General features: G+C 50.1%; 4 protein-coding genes across 4 annotated transcripts; 2 read left to right on the forward strand and 2 right to left on the reverse strand.

The window, feature by feature from the left end:
- The first annotated feature begins 490 nt into the window (after positions 1 to 490).
- Positions 491 to 2598, forward strand: DEU56DRAFT_825949 (uncharacterized protein). Its single transcript, XM_041354316.1, has 4 exons — positions 491 to 1070; positions 1123 to 1311; positions 1368 to 1902; positions 1953 to 2598. The coding sequence occupies exons 1-4, from the start codon at positions 948 to 950 to the stop codon at positions 2150 to 2152; spliced, it is 1047 nt and encodes a 348-aa protein (XP_041204297.1). The 5' UTR covers positions 491 to 947; the 3' UTR covers positions 2153 to 2598.
- A 36-nt stretch (positions 2599 to 2634) lies between these two features.
- On the reverse strand, positions 2635 to 10012 carry DEU56DRAFT_585841 (acetyl-CoA carboxylase). Its single transcript, XM_041346944.1, has 11 exons — positions 9946 to 10012; positions 9251 to 9895; positions 8956 to 9201; positions 7800 to 8899; positions 6892 to 7742; positions 6695 to 6841; positions 6544 to 6647; positions 6319 to 6487; positions 3414 to 6266; positions 2950 to 3362; positions 2635 to 2895 (listed from the first exon to the last, which is right to left on the reverse strand). Exons 2-11 carry the CDS (start codon positions 9807 to 9809, stop codon positions 2873 to 2875), a joined length of 6465 nt encoding a protein of 2154 aa, XP_041204298.1. The 5' UTR covers positions 9810 to 9895; positions 9946 to 10012; the 3' UTR covers positions 2635 to 2872.
- A 661-nt stretch (positions 10013 to 10673) lies between these two features.
- Positions 10674 to 13354, reverse strand: DEU56DRAFT_825962 (uncharacterized protein). Its single transcript, XM_041354317.1, has 12 exons — positions 12893 to 13354; positions 12742 to 12840; positions 12461 to 12691; positions 12313 to 12406; positions 12189 to 12264; positions 12014 to 12138; positions 11718 to 11967; positions 11584 to 11665; positions 11241 to 11533; positions 11173 to 11181; positions 11015 to 11110; positions 10674 to 10953 (listed from the first exon to the last, which is right to left on the reverse strand). The coding sequence occupies exons 1-12, from the start codon at positions 13294 to 13296 to the stop codon at positions 10868 to 10870; spliced, it is 1845 nt and encodes a 614-aa protein (XP_041204299.1). The 5' UTR covers positions 13297 to 13354; the 3' UTR covers positions 10674 to 10867.
- A 1761-nt stretch (positions 13355 to 15115) lies between these two features.
- On the forward strand, positions 15116 to 15845 carry DEU56DRAFT_585937 (outer dynein arm light chain 8). Its single transcript, XM_041346945.1, has 3 exons — positions 15116 to 15215; positions 15270 to 15556; positions 15704 to 15845. The coding sequence occupies exons 2-3, from the start codon at positions 15292 to 15294 to the stop codon at positions 15763 to 15765; spliced, it is 327 nt and encodes a 108-aa protein (XP_041204300.1). The 5' UTR covers positions 15116 to 15215; positions 15270 to 15291; the 3' UTR covers positions 15766 to 15845.
- The last annotated feature ends 234 nt before the right edge of the window (positions 15846 to 16079 follow it).

Genomic DNA, 16079 nt, shown 5'->3' on the forward strand with positions numbered 1-16079 from the left:
AAACGGACTCTGACGTGGTTCGTAGCCCGTGGGGGAGTTCTGAGCCAATTACTAGGGGTAAGGATACATTCATATTGTGATGTCATGATGTACGGGTTGGGGCGTGCAAGCAACTGTGCAGACGGGTGGAACGCCTGCACGTACGGGGTGGGGGAATGTGGCGAGCATGACGAGAGGTAAGGGTAACGCGTAGTTCGGGAGCCACATCGCCCCTGAAGTTCCTCCCTGCAGCAATGAATCCCTCGGTCAAATCTCGTAGAAGAAGCTCCAGCGTTGGCGCTTCAGTAGCCACAATCTAGAATGATACTGCCACTGTGTAGGGCCGGGTCAAGACACGGCGGAGATGCTACAACGACAAACTCGAAGGGACGATCACGGTCATAGAACTGGCAGCATACGACCGGTATGATACTGTTCTCGGAATTTGTTTAATTAGTATTGAGCGTGGTTGATGAGAAAGAGGAACTAACGCCGAAAACTAGTGGCAAGTTCCGTAATGTGCACTGATCCAGACAACCACTATCATACAATCGTCCATCTCAACAAAAACCTTTCTAGATCACATTTTTGCGGGACAGTCGCGGCCGGATGTCAGAATAGTCTTTGTCTCTTTGGGTGGCGACCGGGGCATGGAAAGTCCACTGCGCATGTGGCTACTTGCGCATTCATTGTTCTCGTTCCGGGTTTGGCACTGGAGCAATGGATAGTATAAAGCACATGTGTTACTCTTCTAGCAACCGAATCTCAACGTGATTCACAGTTTGCTCTTTCTGTTCTCCTCGTCCTCCTGGCTTCTGCGAGCTGTGCTTGCACCTTTCTATCGTTCTGCGAACTCTCTTTCTAACGCGTTTCATTCTCTACTGATTCTCAGCCGTGCTGCTCGCTGTTTAAAACTTGAACGGATTTTCTCCGCCAAAATTCTAACGCCTTTCAGTCACTTGGTCGCGATGCAATTCACTACTCTTGCTGCATTTGCTCTTGCTGCTACCGTCTCTGTGCACGGTGCTCCATTCTATAAGCGTATTGCGCAGGTCATCTCTGACTCGACTACCAAGTGGGAGTCAGCATGTGTACGTTCCCTGCAGATGCCTCGGCTCGTCGGATCTCTTAATTTTATCCTAGGATACTGCTGGTGGAGGTGCCCAATGCAACCAAGTTGCTGTCGCGTCCTTTGGCACTCTTCTTGCCGCTCCTGGTCCATGTGAACAGCAGAATGCCGCGGATAACATGATCGACCTTGCAAAGACTTTAAATAACAACGCGGATATGATTAAGTTTGCTCAGATCTTTGCCCAGCAGCCCCGAAACTCGGTTCGTCTTTTTTTAACTTTTTAATTATCAAACCTTACAGGGTTCGATGCACACAGCCCACCTCACTGAGCGTTCCTTACTGCCAGTCAGCTCCGCGCAATACAGAGCTCAATGGGCTCTACCAGTGCCAGTTCCAGGGCGATAACCCAACGACGTTTGTTGGCAGCATTGCCGTTGGCGGTAACGGCACCATTCCTTTTGGCATGAGCGCAGCTGTCAACCCTGCTGGTTCTTGCCCCGCAAACCCCTCCGGCCCTATCGCTGATGGTTCACAACTTGTGGATATCACCCAGAACCCTGGTGTCGGTGGCACAACTGTCTCTAGCAGCACTACTAGTGGAAGCAATAGCACCTCGATCGCCACTCCTTCAGCCACTCCTTCGTCTACTTCTTCAGATTCTGACTGTGAGGAAGATCCAACCGATTCCATGACCACTGTTTCTCCCACCATGTCAGCTACTAGCGCCGCTGCCGTTGCTCCGTCTGCAACTTCCTCAAGCGCCAGTGCAAACTTCAAGCTCGCCAACGGCCAGAACGCTCAGAAGCTCAACGCCCAATTTGCTACGCTGACTGCCAGCTCTTCCTGCACTGGTGAGTGCACTTCACTAGAGGACCGTGTCATTTTCTAATATTCTACGCAGAGGGTACCAATGCATGCGTCAATGGGGCTTTTGCGCAATGCGTAGGGGGAACGTACGTGACTCAATCCTGTGGATCGGGTCTCACTTGCGCCGCCCTCCCTCTCGTCAACTCTGCCGGAACGTCGATCACCTGCACCACCAATTCTGATGCCTTGGCTCGCATTGCGGCCACTGGCGCGCAGGGCGGTCTTACTGGATAAGCGTTGGTAGTCTTCAATGCTGGCATAAAGTCGCTAGTCGACATCGATATCCTGGTTTTTCTTCTGCGTTTTGGAATATGGTATATCAGCCGCTATTTTGTATCGCTATTGTGGAAAGGAAAGGAAATACTTATGGTAGCAGTCCTGGCGGCACTAGTCGCTGGGTAAACTTTGTTGTATACTAAAATGTATAATCAATGAAGACATGATGGAATGAAGAGGTGGATCGTTCTGCTCATGGATATTGGTCGGGGATTGTCCCACAGGAGAAATAGTCCTCGGACCATATCCACGGCAGCACATATAGATACGACCGATATTCAGAGGGTTGGTTTAGTATCGAGGCGTCAATTTATAGACTTGACGTCTCGGAGGTCTGAGGACTGTGATAAGCATCTGGTGAGCGCTTCGAATGGTCGAGCCTGTGCAGAACTAAGATCATCTGGCCAGTACAGATTATATTTGAGTCACAGTCGTGGTGCCGTATTTGATTTCTTTTAAACACGTGACTAGAGGCGCGTCGCGATCGAGTTTGTTTTTATGATAATCGTCGTTCATAAACTACAGCTCAACTGGTGATTCAGGAAAACATTTCAGAGTCGTGCAGAGATCTATGCGAGGTATTATGTGCAAAGTTTAATCAGAGTGAACAATGAGAGTATTGTAAAGCCGTAGTAGGAACCATGGAAAACAGTGAGGAAATATCAGAGTAGGTTTTCTCTAATTAGAGTACGAAGGAGGTCCTGAAGCATCATTGTGTCAGAGTCAACCCCACAGGACAAGGGGACCGAGCTTACCAGCAAAGCGCACGGAATTCTGTATGGCGGATTGCAAGGACATCTTCTCATCATCCGAGAGACTATCAATGATCCGAACGAGACCATCCAGGGAAGCCTTGCGGTCTTCCTCTGCAACCTCCGCAAAGTGGCTGAGTAGATAATCAGCCTTGAGTTTCGACAGGGCCGGCGATATGTCGAGTTGCTCAAGGACTTCGGCCAGAGCACGATTGTCTGACAAGTCACTGGCAGGGATAAGTGAATCCAACAACACGGCGCGCTCCTCGGACTCCATCTCGGGGTTGCCGTCTTCAATCTGCTCGAGTAAGTCGGAGCGTGCGATGCGGGCGCGAAGGGCCCAGTAGAAGTATCTCCGGGCGTCTTTCCATACAGCGGGTTTCGCACAACCTTTGGCTTCCATTCGCCCAGAGCGACTGTAGAGAAATCAGACAAAGATCATCATGAGAGGTTGGAGGAACGCTTACTCATGGAGGTCTGCGTAAAGCAAAGCAAGCTGCTTGTATGTGGGCTGCAAAAAGGCCTCCCTACTGGCTAGTGCCTGCGTTGCCTGGGCTCTCTCCTCGGCGGTTTTCGCTGTATCCTTGCTGGCTTGCTTAAGCTCTGCGTACGTCGAGTCAAGGCGCTCCATCAATGTCAAGATCTTGTCTCGGCGCATCTTGATCTCAACGATACCCTCCGGTTCGAGAACACCAGCACGAGCCTCGACGTCTGCATACATCTCCATCTTCTCCGGGTTGATCGAGGGGTCAAGGACGACCCAGGCACCGCCGCGCAGTTCACCATTGGGAACGATGTAAACAAAGACAGGTTGTTTGTAGGCGGACAACCCATCGACGATCTTGGAGCCCTGTTTGAGCACCTCGTCGTACATGTCCTGCTGACCACCGGAGAAACCACGCCAATTGGCGAAGATGATGAGAGGGAGTTGTTCGCGATTGAAATCGAAGATGGCTTGGGCAGTTTTATAGGCAGAATTGGGGTACCAAACTTGACCTGCCTCCATGACCCGTTGTTCAAATGATGCAGGGTTTGCAGGGTCTGCAGGAACAATGCGCTCAATTGTCCGGGTCTCTACAGCAATGACACCCATGGGAATGCCACCAAGGCGTGCACGCCCAACGACGACAGTCTGGGCCCACCCGCCGAGTGTCTCCTGGAAGGACCCCTTGTCGAAGAAGCCAGGGAGCCACTGCGACGTGTGTTCATCTTCTTTGCCTTCGATGAGCCAACGGGGATCATACGGGCCCTTGGGAGGTGTGAAGGCGATGTCGCGATCCCAAGAATCTGAAGTTTCACGGATAGGCAGGGAGTCGCCCTTCGACTCTGGAACATATGATAACCACTGCAAGATGTGCGTGACACCCTCCAAGTCGCTGCTAGCGGTGAGATGCGATACACCGTTCTTGTACATGATCTGCGTCCCTCCAAGCTGCAGGTTGGAGGTATATACCTCTCGTCCGAGCACCTTGTTCAGGGCTGGAGCACCAGTGAGGATGATAGGCTGGCCTTCGACTTGCACTGCACGTTCTCCAAGACGTACGAGATAAGCTCCAATTCCAACTGATCGAGCGGTGACCAACGTGATCGTGAAGATGTCGTCGTATGCGCGTGATGTTTCACCAGCGATAAGACCTGATCCCTTCAAACTCTCAACACCGAGACCGTCCTGCAAACCTATGATGTCGGTGATCTTGTAGCGCAGCTCGCCGTTAACCTCCAGCTCAGCTGTGCGCACAGACGCAGCAGCCTTCTCTTGAACCTTCAGGTAATTCTCCCTAGTCAGGTAGATGTAATCGATGCCCTTCTCCGGGTGTTCATCATCATTCCAGGCACACGAAAAGAGGTTCATCACTTCTTCTCCCAGGCCAATGCGAGCGCCAGAGTTGGCAGACAGGTAAATGCGAGGAAGGCCGTGTTCACGAGCGTACTTGGTGACGATGTAGAAGAACTGATCTTCGATGGGACCAAACGAGCCGATTTTGTAGGTGATGTCGTTTGCAATCACAACCACCTTGCGCCCGCTGGGATACTCAGGTGTCCTGAGAGTGAAAACCCACGCAACCATACCGAAGGTGTTGTTTCCTGGAGCACGTTCAACTTCCGCGAGTTCATCATGCTCGTCAAGCACGAGTTCCTTCGCCTCCAGAGTGATCTTCGGCGAGTTCAAGGAAGAATCGGTCGCACGAGCCTTGATCCAGAGGTTGTGCAAGGCTTTAGAAAAGAGCTCAGGGAAGTCGTAAACGTAAGTGGTACCGATGAGGTGCGCCTGGTATCGCTTGGGTTGCAACGACTCTTTGGTTGGGTACGGTTGGTGGACGGGTTGGAGGTGAAGAGGTCCCTTTTCTCCAATGGATTTCAGGATAGTTGTGCCTTTGTCTGTTGTAATCTCCTGATACCCATGGAAGTTGACTACAAATCCAGACACGTTCTCTATGATGCAGCGAATAGGGGTAACGTTCCCCTCGCCGTCTTCCAGAGCAATGCGAATTTCGGAACCAGTGACGTGGAGACGCCATAACCGCTTTCCATGGCGCTCGATGAATCCGGCAATAGCCGTCAAAACATCTTCATACGAGACCGCAAGGTTGTAGACAAAGTTCATGAAGATGTGATTGACGTCAGCATTGCGGTGCTGTGCACTGACGACTTCCAGTGCGTCGAGGACACTGGTAACGAGACGATCGGTTTCAGAAATGAGGTACTCTGCGGTACTCATCGAGCCACGTAGGCGTCCAGGACGGATGAGTGCGCGAATGAAGAAGCGGTTGTCCAGTTGGTTCTCCCGAGCAACGGCATGGTAAATGTGAATCTGCTTGGTCTCGACGAAACAGGGTGTGAGCTTGTAGTGGGACAAACGGCTGAGCTCTAGCTGGAAAGCAAGAGCCGGCTCGATGTTACGAATGGCTTGCTCCTCGACCCAGGAGCCGCCGGAATTGCGAAGGGTGAAGTACATCGGGTATTGTCCGCGACGACAAATGAGAATCGTTACGCGGCGGACACCACGCTTTACAAGTACAGGATTGCGTTCGTTCAAGAACTTTGTCAACTGCTCTGCCCAAGCTTCTTCGGCGATGCTGTCGGTCTTGTCAAAGATACGGAGTGCTAAATTCATCACGTTAGGCGGCTGGTTGCTGCCATAACGCTGGCTGAATTCTTCGACATCAAATATAGGCAGGAAGTCGGCAACCTTCTCGAAGCCTCGTGCCATGGCAGCAAAGTCAGAGAACGACGAAATAACACCGCTCCGAATAGGCTGAGACTGGCTGCGACTGATGAGATAAGTCAAATCGCTGACTGAGCCCTGACGGCGAGGGTCGCTGTGATCAAGTGAGTGAGTCGATTGAAGAGGCTGCTGTACGGTGGACTCACGGTGCAGTGACGCTTGGAGTCGACGGTGGCGAGTGAGATTGACCAAGGTTGAACCTCCAAGTGGCAGCGCTCGGCGATTCGCCATCGTCCGAACCATCGCCTTCCTCGTAGTCAATGGAGAGAAGTGAGTAAGCACGGTAAGCACGTCGGATATAAACCTCAAAGGCAGCTGATGAACGGTCTCAGTCAAAATTACTGGATCAGTTCATCAAGTTCAAGACGCACCCATGGTGACGACTGGGTCGGCATGCGAGAAGAACGCAGGAAGGACGTCATATACGGTATAACGCGAGTCGCTCAACTCTCTTAAAATTTCAGACGATGGAGCCCTGAAAATGTTGTTAGCGAGAGTCGCGACATTAAAATGATGATTTACCTGTTAGTAGCGCCGGATTCGCCATAAACGCTCGAGGAGACCGACGCTTTCAAGATGGCTTCCATTTGAATTAAACGCTCTTCGTACGACGGCATCTGCCCGAGAATGAGAACCTCGCGAGCCTTAAGAGAAACTGGGGTGGACGACCTGAAGATTCTCGGTGAGTAATGAGAACGAGAGAAGATAGAGGACCTTACTTGGATTCGAGAGCTGCAAGGTCATTCAGGACCTGGTATAGTCGGCTTTCTGCATTCGAAACAGGCAAACCACCTGTCTTGACATAGTCAAGCATGGCCAACACTAGCTTCGCCTTGCTCTGCGCCTTCGTGTGACTGAGCACAAGCGCTACAACGTTGTCGAGATCGTCCTTGTGTTGTTCTCGAAGCTTGAGGACACGAGCCTCAATGCTTCCGCCAAAGAGTTTTTCGGTCTGCTCGTATGCAGAAAGCAGGTTGGCAATTGTGTGCACCTCGTGACCCTTCATGCCACCCATAAAGCGCTCCAGGACATCATATAGAGCAGCAAGCTGCGAGCGAAACATTGCCTTGTCATGGGACAAGACGGAATCCTGAACATAGTGCTCGAGCACTTTCTTGATGCGCACTGCGGGGAACTCGTGAGCGTCACTCTTCGACTTGGCGGTCTCGATCGCGCCACGGATACCCTCTTCAAGCTTTGCGGGCATGCGGCCAGAAAGCGCAGATAAGATAGCGTTGACCTCAGAATAAGGAAGCTCGGGGTCGTGCAGCACCTCGACGAGGTCCTTGAAGGTCGAGGCCATGATCGCCTGGTTGTCATAGCCCTCAAGAATGTCGTTGAGTGTACTCATGCAGCGAACAAAACGCTGGTAGGTCTTGTTGCCAATGATGCCAGGGAGACCCATAGAAGGGAGGAGGCCTTCGAAGGGTTTAGCATGCTTGACGCGGGCAGGGTCGTCGAGGGTGAGGATGCCAAGAATGTCACCAGGCTCAAGGCTGACACCAGGCTGCTTGACAAACTGAACTACGCCGTCCTCAGCAGCTACCAGTGGCATATACATCTTCATGACCTAGAGGTAACTAGCTCAGGCTCTGAAATATCGCGTCTATTACTATAAAAGACTTACCTCGATTTCTGCGTAGGTCTCGCCAGCGTTAATATGGTCACCGCTATCGATAAGGAATCTGACAAGCTTGCCAGGGCTCGGGCTTCTGAGTTGCGTGGGGTCATTCTCCTGCTCAATTAAACACGTCTTGGCGTCGACCATGAGACGCAGCGCGCCTACTTCCTCTCTCCAATATACGGAATGACTCCGACCATCGAGCATGACGAGCAATCCACCATCAGCCAACGGACGAGCACCAACCATAGTTCGACCACCGTTCAAAAAAAGCGTCCACATATTCTTTGAGGAGCGTGCGCAAGTAAAGTTGTACCGCGTGTTCTCATAGATGAAGTCAACACCGAAGACGGTCTTGAGGAGGTCACGAGCAGGAACCTGACCCTTGTCAAGGATGCGCTTGTACTCGCTGATGCAGGCTTCAGCAGCAAGATGAGCCTTGGTGACGGCACCACAGACGACAGCAAGGGTAGCATCAGGACGTTCGGCGGTGAGCTTATTGCTGATGAGGGTGTCCAGCCATCCGGTTGTGAAGGTGTTCTCGGTGAACGCCTCGAGCTCAAGGAGCTTGATGAGGTACTCGACAGTAGTTCGGAAGTCTCCGCGAATGCTAAGCTCCTTCAACGCGACAATCATGTTCTTCCTGCTCTCGGATCGATCCTCGCCATAAGCGAAAATATGACCGAATTGAGAATCAGCGAATTCGTGTAAACCACCCGCCGTGCTGACGGAGAAGTAACCCCACACATTCGTGCTGGAACGGAAGTTGAGCTCTTGCAAAGATCCAGATGAAGGTTTGAATCCAGCGTCAGGGTTCTCGGCAGTGATACGAACTGCAACGACATGACCCTTGGGACGCGGTTTACGCTGAAGCTGATTCGACTCAGGCTTCACCATGTCGAAATCGATCTCGGACGAGGCATTAGGAGCTACGCCGTAAAGAGTGCGGATGTGACGGATTCTGTGGAGAGGAATACCCATGGCTACTTGTAGTTGGGCAGCAGGCAAATTGACGCCCGAAACCATTTCAGTTGTTGGGTGCTCGACTTGCAAACGAGGGTTCAGCTCAAGGAAGAAAAATATGTCCTCCCCATGGCTATAGAGATCTAGAGGTGAATAATTTAGCGAATTTGACAAAGCCTGTAGAAATTAACGCGCATACATTCAACTGTTCCTGCACTGACATATCCGACCAGCTTCGCCAGCCGGACGGCTGCGCGCTCCATCTGCTCAAACGTATCCTCCTTTGCAATGGTGACGGGGGCTTCCTCGATAATCTTCTGGTGGCGACGCTGAACGGAACAGTCACGCCCGAACAAAGAGATGGCATTGCCATACTGATCGGCGAGCAACTGAACCTCCAAGTGTCGTGCTTGGCCAGCCAGCTTCATGATAAAAATCGGCGATCCTGGAAAAGGCACGTTAGTAGAAGCTTAGGTCAAATTAAATCATCGTACCTGGGATCTCTCCTGCAACGGCATGGAAGGCATTCTTGAACGCATCGGGATGATCGACTTTACGAATACCCTTTCCTCCTCCACCTTCACTGGCCTTAATCATGACTGGATATCCAATGGTTTCAGCCTTGGCGAGACCTTCCGCGACACTTGTGACACAAGCACTCCTGTACGCCTTGTCAGGAACGGTCACAAAACCCTGCTCCGATAGGACAGTGTCCGAGATGCCAGTGCCCGACCAAGCCATACAAGGAACATCCGCGCTCTGAGCGACGATTGTACTTGATATCTTATCGCCCAAGCTCCTCATGGCACTTCCTGGGGGACCTATGAACACGATGCGGTTCTTGGACGCAGCGAGACTTTCAGGTAGTCGAGGGTTTTCAGACGCATGACCCCATCCTGCCCAGACAGCATGCACGCCAGCACGTTCGGCAACATCGACGATAAGGTCAACGTTGGCGTAATTGTTATTGTTCGATCCTCCTGGAACCTCGATGTACTGGTCCGCCATGCGGATGTACTCGGCATTTACTTTGAGGTCCTCAGGAGTTGCCATAACTGTGAACTCTACAGCTCGCTCCGTCCCAAACGTTTCGTAACTCCATTGGCGGATGGATCGAATCTCCTTGACCGCCGCGATGCCTGTGTATAGTGAGTAAGCCTCCCTAGCGCAACCTGTTTTTAATGCGTACCATTATTTGCAATAAGTACCTAGAGAAGACATAGATTGATTAGAATTATATTTTAAGATCATTGGAGATGAATGGGGTTGGTAAAAGCACATGAAGTACACCCGAGGAGGCGGGTGTGGTACTTACCTTCGTGATAACTGTATGACCCCCATGAGCCTTTACAAAGTCCGTAACACGGCCAGCAGAAGCTTTATCCAGCGAATTGCCGCCTGAATATAAGCTCAACATCCAAAACGCGTCATTTATTATTCAGTGATAGGACGCGTACCTATGAAGTGGGCTACTTTTGAGTGATCGTAGGCCGACATTGTTGCCGCCAGTTAATTGATGGTTGGATGAACTGAATTAGCCAGCAGACTGGACTGCCAGAGAAGGAAGATGATGATGGGAAGAAAGAGAAAGACGAGCGGGATGCAGTATGATGGGGACTTTGACAGCTATTTTACCCAGCTTTACTGAGCCCCAAAAAGTGTCTACTTTGTTACGTAATTGATGATAGGGTTCTTGTGACGCATTCTGAGTGATTCAAAACTTGTTTCAGAACACACCGCATCATGCCGATGATCATATCATATGGCGGCGACAGCGCATTCGTTATCTGACACGTCGTTCTCGACGATAGACTCAACTATGCACTTGACCCTTGTCGTTTCTCATAGGGCCTGCCATAGGGGCGCGAGCCTGGACAGACGTTTATGTAACGTCCCCAACGAAAGTTTTACATGCGAAATTTGTTTATTTGTTTATTCCATGAGCTTAAAACCGATACATGACTGCCATCTTACATGATAGTTACATACTAAAATTACCCTTAGAAGCCCTTGATCACACACGACGACCGCGGGGAATGACAATTGCAAGCGACATAGGGGCTATTTCTAGATCCTACCCTTTCCATCTTCCTAGATCACCGCACTTAGATTCACTCCAGGAGGTCAGTTTCGTCAACGTTTAGGATCAACCTCGTAAAAAACCGAATTTGTTCCAAGAAGCCCTCTGCTCTGATAGCTAGAAGTCCAGACCGCCATCTTATTGAGTAAAAAAGCAGGTAGTGCGGCAGCCTGCTTACCTTCATTTATGGTATGCGCACCATTATAGCCATCAGCGGCACCACGGTGGCCATATCGGAAAATGTGTTTGGTAAGGCTCCAGTAATGCCTTGTGTCTGTAAAATGCATGTTCAGATCATCTCCGTATTCTCGTTATCGAGGTGTAAGCACCACCTACCCGTGTTTCCTATCATTATCGGATAAACCTGTTAGCCACTTGATATGAAGAATTAACTGTTAGTCTACCTAAGGAAAGGCCAGGTGACACGACAGAAACATCAGGGAAGTCGTCTGTACGGAGGTTGGTCTGCAGCGTGGACAAGACGGTGCCCGAGAGCAGTTTGTATGGCCCGCTTCCGGTAGTTGGGGTAACAGGTGCGGGTTCTAATGCTGAACCGAATGCATCTGAAACCTTCACAAGACCCCACGTAGGTGCCTCAAGGCCGATTGGCTTCCCAAACGCATTAAGAGACATGTTGTGCTTGGCCGCAACAGGTGCGACGATGCTTGCAAATCGGTCTTGAAGTTCAGAAACAGAGCTGGTTCACGGTAAAATGATTTGTCTGTAAGAAGATCGGCATTCACATACCTGTGGTCTGCGATTCTGTGGTTTGCAATGGCGTAAACAGCTTCTGGCAGTGCGTTGATTTTAACGCCACCATAGATAATGTCTGACCAACAGTTCGTTCAATGCACCGACGTGAGATAACCTTCTGTGCTTACCGATGGCCTGAGTTGTACCTGCTGAAGCAGAGTATGCTGGGTCGAAATCATCAAGCTTTGTCTCCAGCTCATGCAACTTCTCGTCGCTGGTCTGCGATTCGATAACAAGTTTGCGCATATCAGAGGGGAACCCAACATCATACTTTGCCCTGCACTGTAAACCCTGATAGTAGGTTCGGTCGCGTGCAAGCTTCGGGACGTGTGGGTTCGCCTCCAGCTCGGTGACAACGCTGGCGAGGATACCAATGCCCTGTGTACTATGAGACATCTCACTGTGTGTACAAAGGTATCCTTACAGTATGTTTGGGAGGTCTGCTCGAGTGTCCTCCAGGTGTGAGAACGTCCACGCGAACGTCCAAGTACCCTTTCTCAGCAACCGCAGGAGTAGCAAAGATAGTGCCGCTCTCGTCAGAGTATCCTCCTTGATGTACTTGAGAAGTCGCGTGCAACTAAGTCAATGAGCTATCTTACCTCCTTCATCGACAATCATTGAGATGGAATCTTCTCCATAGGTCTTTACAAGATATTCTCCAATTGCGGCAGCGCCCTACAATAAGATGTCAACGCTGACTGGTCAAAACAAAAGCGCACTTACAGTAGGCCCGCCGCGCTCCTCGTCGATGCCATAAGCCAAGATGACGGTTCTTGTAGGTTTGAAACCTTGCTCAAGGAGAGTTTCGATGGCAGTCCTATCCTAACATTTCAGCATCGCAATGATGATTATGCTACTCTTTACTACTCACATGCTGCCAATGACTCCAGGCTTGTCGTCGCAGCTGCCTCGTCCCCAAATCCACTCACCATCATAATACCCCGAGAAAGGGGGGTTAATCCAGTCCGATTCAGTCGCAGCGTTTGTGGGAACTACATCCATATGCGCGGCCAAGAGAAGGGGCTTCAAAGACGTGTCCGTTCCTTGCCAGTGATAGACAAGTGCGTAGGTCGCAACCTTGGTTTGCTGTAGAGTGGCGTGGCTTATTTTGCTATGAGTGATGCTTTGGTATAACAGGAATATGCCACTTACACCTTTGGGAAACGCTGTTCGATGTAAGTATGGAAGTCATTGAATATCTCCCACCGCGGGTCCTCTTCTGGAGTGCCAAGATCGTCATAGCACACAGTCCTATACTTATCATTTAGAAAGGCGAAGCAATCCCTGAGACAAGAATACTCACGGAATCCTTACGGCGCCTCCTAGTGACTCGTATGCCTTTAGTTTGAACTTTTCGGTTCCGTACTCCTCATCGAGAGTGTCGATCAGTGACGCATGGCTCGAAGGTATGATAGCAGAGACTTGTGGACACATCTCATCTTCAATAGCAAGTAACCTCTGACTCTCGTGAGTGGGGAAGTCACTGGATGTAGGAGATGGCCAGAAGCAATGCAAGAGCAACGCAAGACTGAAAATACATGCAAAACCAAGGATCTTTGAGCGCAAAGCACTGCACTGGCGCTTGTAGTTTTGAGTCGTATGCCATATAAGCTCTGAGTCCGCATCGTTACAATCTGTGTTTTGGACAAGGGAAGGTGCCTTCTCGTCAGCGAAAGGTTCTCGCTCCATCTGTGCTGTTTGGCTCATGACGATCCTAGTATGCGGAAGACCACTGAGTTTCCTGTCGTCTGTGAACACAGATATAACAATCACAAGATAAGGTGGGACAACTCTCCACACACCCAATGCACATGACGTCACATGAGAGTGTCACGGTGGTCTTATGACCCGAAGCATGTGTGCAGTATGCGCAAAGCATGAAATCCTTCGGGAATCACTCTTATTCAGTGCTTGGCACACATTGAATAGTGTATGTATTAGCAGGCCAGTCGTTCACGGCAGATGCGTGTTATCTGGTTATAAGTCCTTTGTGACATTGCAAACTTTCACACCTTCCGAATTGGGCATGCCCCTCCCACTTTATACGGACGGTTGGGAAAGTAGACGGCGGTGAGCACACTAGTACTAGTGCTGTGTTCAAAAGGCATCTCCTGGATCGGAAGTGTTAAGCGCGCCACAAGATAACGCTTCCGAGACTCACCGCTGTCGCACTAGGTTCCGGCCGAACGATCAGTCACCCGTTCAACTGTCCTGTCCTAACAGGCGCCACCGTTGTCGATCTATAAGTATGGTACTGGGCCCAAACAGCAGCCCTTGCAAATTAGAAACGGGGAAATGATGCAAGATCATTTTCGAAAACGGCGGCCGGCGACCGCGTTGGCTTTACAATCGTTCTAAGTATGGTTTAAGGTCGGGATATCGATTGTGTTTTCCGTTAGCTTGCGGCATCATATTAGATGGCCAGCTGTAGGATGAGATATAATAAGTATGGTTTGAAAACAAATCGAAATTCAGATATTCCATATTATGTCCTAAACCGTGGGGTGTCGTGTTGCGTCTTCGATCGGGGACACTCGCTTGCTTGCTGTAAGGACACTTATTATATCCCATATTTTTAGCCTGCGGGAAGTTATATAAATTGAGCATTTGTGCCTTCCACAATCTTTAGGCACCCACCGGAGGCTGTTGCTAGTGAATTTTATATCCAACTGAGTAGGTACCGCCTCGACAACTCTGATCAAGATAAGCGCATTTTCTCCGAGTTGGGAAATGTAGATTGGATGGGCGTCAACTGTCTCGCGTGTGACTATCCTGAGGTTCCTCGGTCCTGGTCGGTGTTGCGTGTACGCCTGACTGAGATCTGACATGGACCAAGATTAGACCTGAATATGATTTATCAAATGCAGAATGTAGTGCGGCGTACATACAACTTATTGACACGATGAAGCGCGAGGCGCGCATGCAGGTCAACGGAAATAAGGGTTGGGGTGTAAGCTGGCCACATTGCAGTAATCATTCTCTCTGGGGTAAGGGCGATGTGCCTAAGCGCTCGAGAAGCTGCCTGCATAAGACAACAACATTTATAGGTAAGGTAGTTTAATGCAGACGATTGGAAAACGCAAAACCTTGTTTTCTTACCGCGAGCGAAGCCGGCGGCGCATAGCGAGAAGATGTTTCCAGATCGACTAGTCAGTGGAACTTTGGGGGAGTGGTCACTGACTCGTAAGCAGTGGGAACCGACAAGAACACAGGACTTGCGTTTGTCCTGCGGAGATAGGAACAGGATGTCCTTCGAATCCACATGCTGATTGTGATGAAGGTTCTGTTGCATGTGCACGCTCTGCGATGGACACAGCCTATGATATAGACTAGAAGTTAATACAAAACACATCGTGCAAGGGTAAAATGAGGGTGCGAGAATGCAACGTGTAGTAGCTTCCCCTAGCGGACTGCTGGACCAACTCACGGCATCTACGGAATAAAGAAATTAGTTCTGACAAGTCAAGGAGCGTGCGGAGCGCGTTTCAATTAGAGCATGTGGTTCCAGATAAACCAATACATAACCCATTTTAGCCACGTGCATAATAAAGTCAACTAGCGCGATCTCTCCCTTCAACTACACGCGCAAGTGCACAACTGTCCTTTGCACGCCCAAAAAACGCAAGGTAGGCCAATCTAAGACGCATATATAAACTCATACAAAGCTAAAAGCACCCCAGATTACCCTCTTCCTTCACCATCATGGCAGACAACGCTGTAGTATCTACCGACACTGGCTCTAGCCCCAGAGAACACAATTCTGCCGGCGGGCCCAAGGCTATCATTAAGAACGTGGATATGACTGACGAGATGCAGCAAGAGAGCGTTGAGATCGCATCTGCTGCGCTCGAGAAATATACCATCGAGAAGGACATCGCTGCACAGATCAAGAAAGAGTTCGACAGACGACACGGCCCTACGTGGCACGTCGTCGTCGGAAAGAACTTTGGCAGCTACGTGACTCATGGTACGTCTTTCGTGCGTTGCAGTGTTCCTCTGGCCCATCGTCAGATATGGTGTCTATGCGAGTTATTCGCTTTCATCGATCTCCTTCAAATTTCTTGCGCTTATGTCCATCGCGGGAAGGAATCTAATCTGAGTTATTTTTTTCCAGAAACCAAGCACTTTATCTATTTCTACGTCGGATCGCTTGCTATCCTCATCTGGAAGTCATGAAACAATTGTAGACTCACATTGGATAGATCAATGTGAGTTTTCTTACCCTCGATCACATGTCCCTTTCCTTAACCATCATAATCATAGTACAGACACAGACACGACTCTCGCCATTTTTCACCACGTGTATATATTGTACATTCCTCTGAATCTGCATTTTTCCTCGCACCATCAACCGTCTTGTACATAATGTCTCCTGATTTTTGTGTACAGACTGTTCATTACCTTAGGGGAAGATCGCCTTTGAAACGAACACTGGCTGATAAGCCCATAGTCCTCAGCGTCTGGGAATCGAGTTGAGCCAAGACATGCAG

Source organism: Suillus clintonianus (genome assembly GCF_016758775.1).
Source record: "Suillus clintonianus strain FC179 chromosome Unknown DEU56scaffold_92, whole genome shotgun sequence".
Taxonomy (NCBI): Eukaryota; Fungi; Basidiomycota; class Agaricomycetes; order Boletales; family Suillaceae; genus Suillus; species Suillus clintonianus.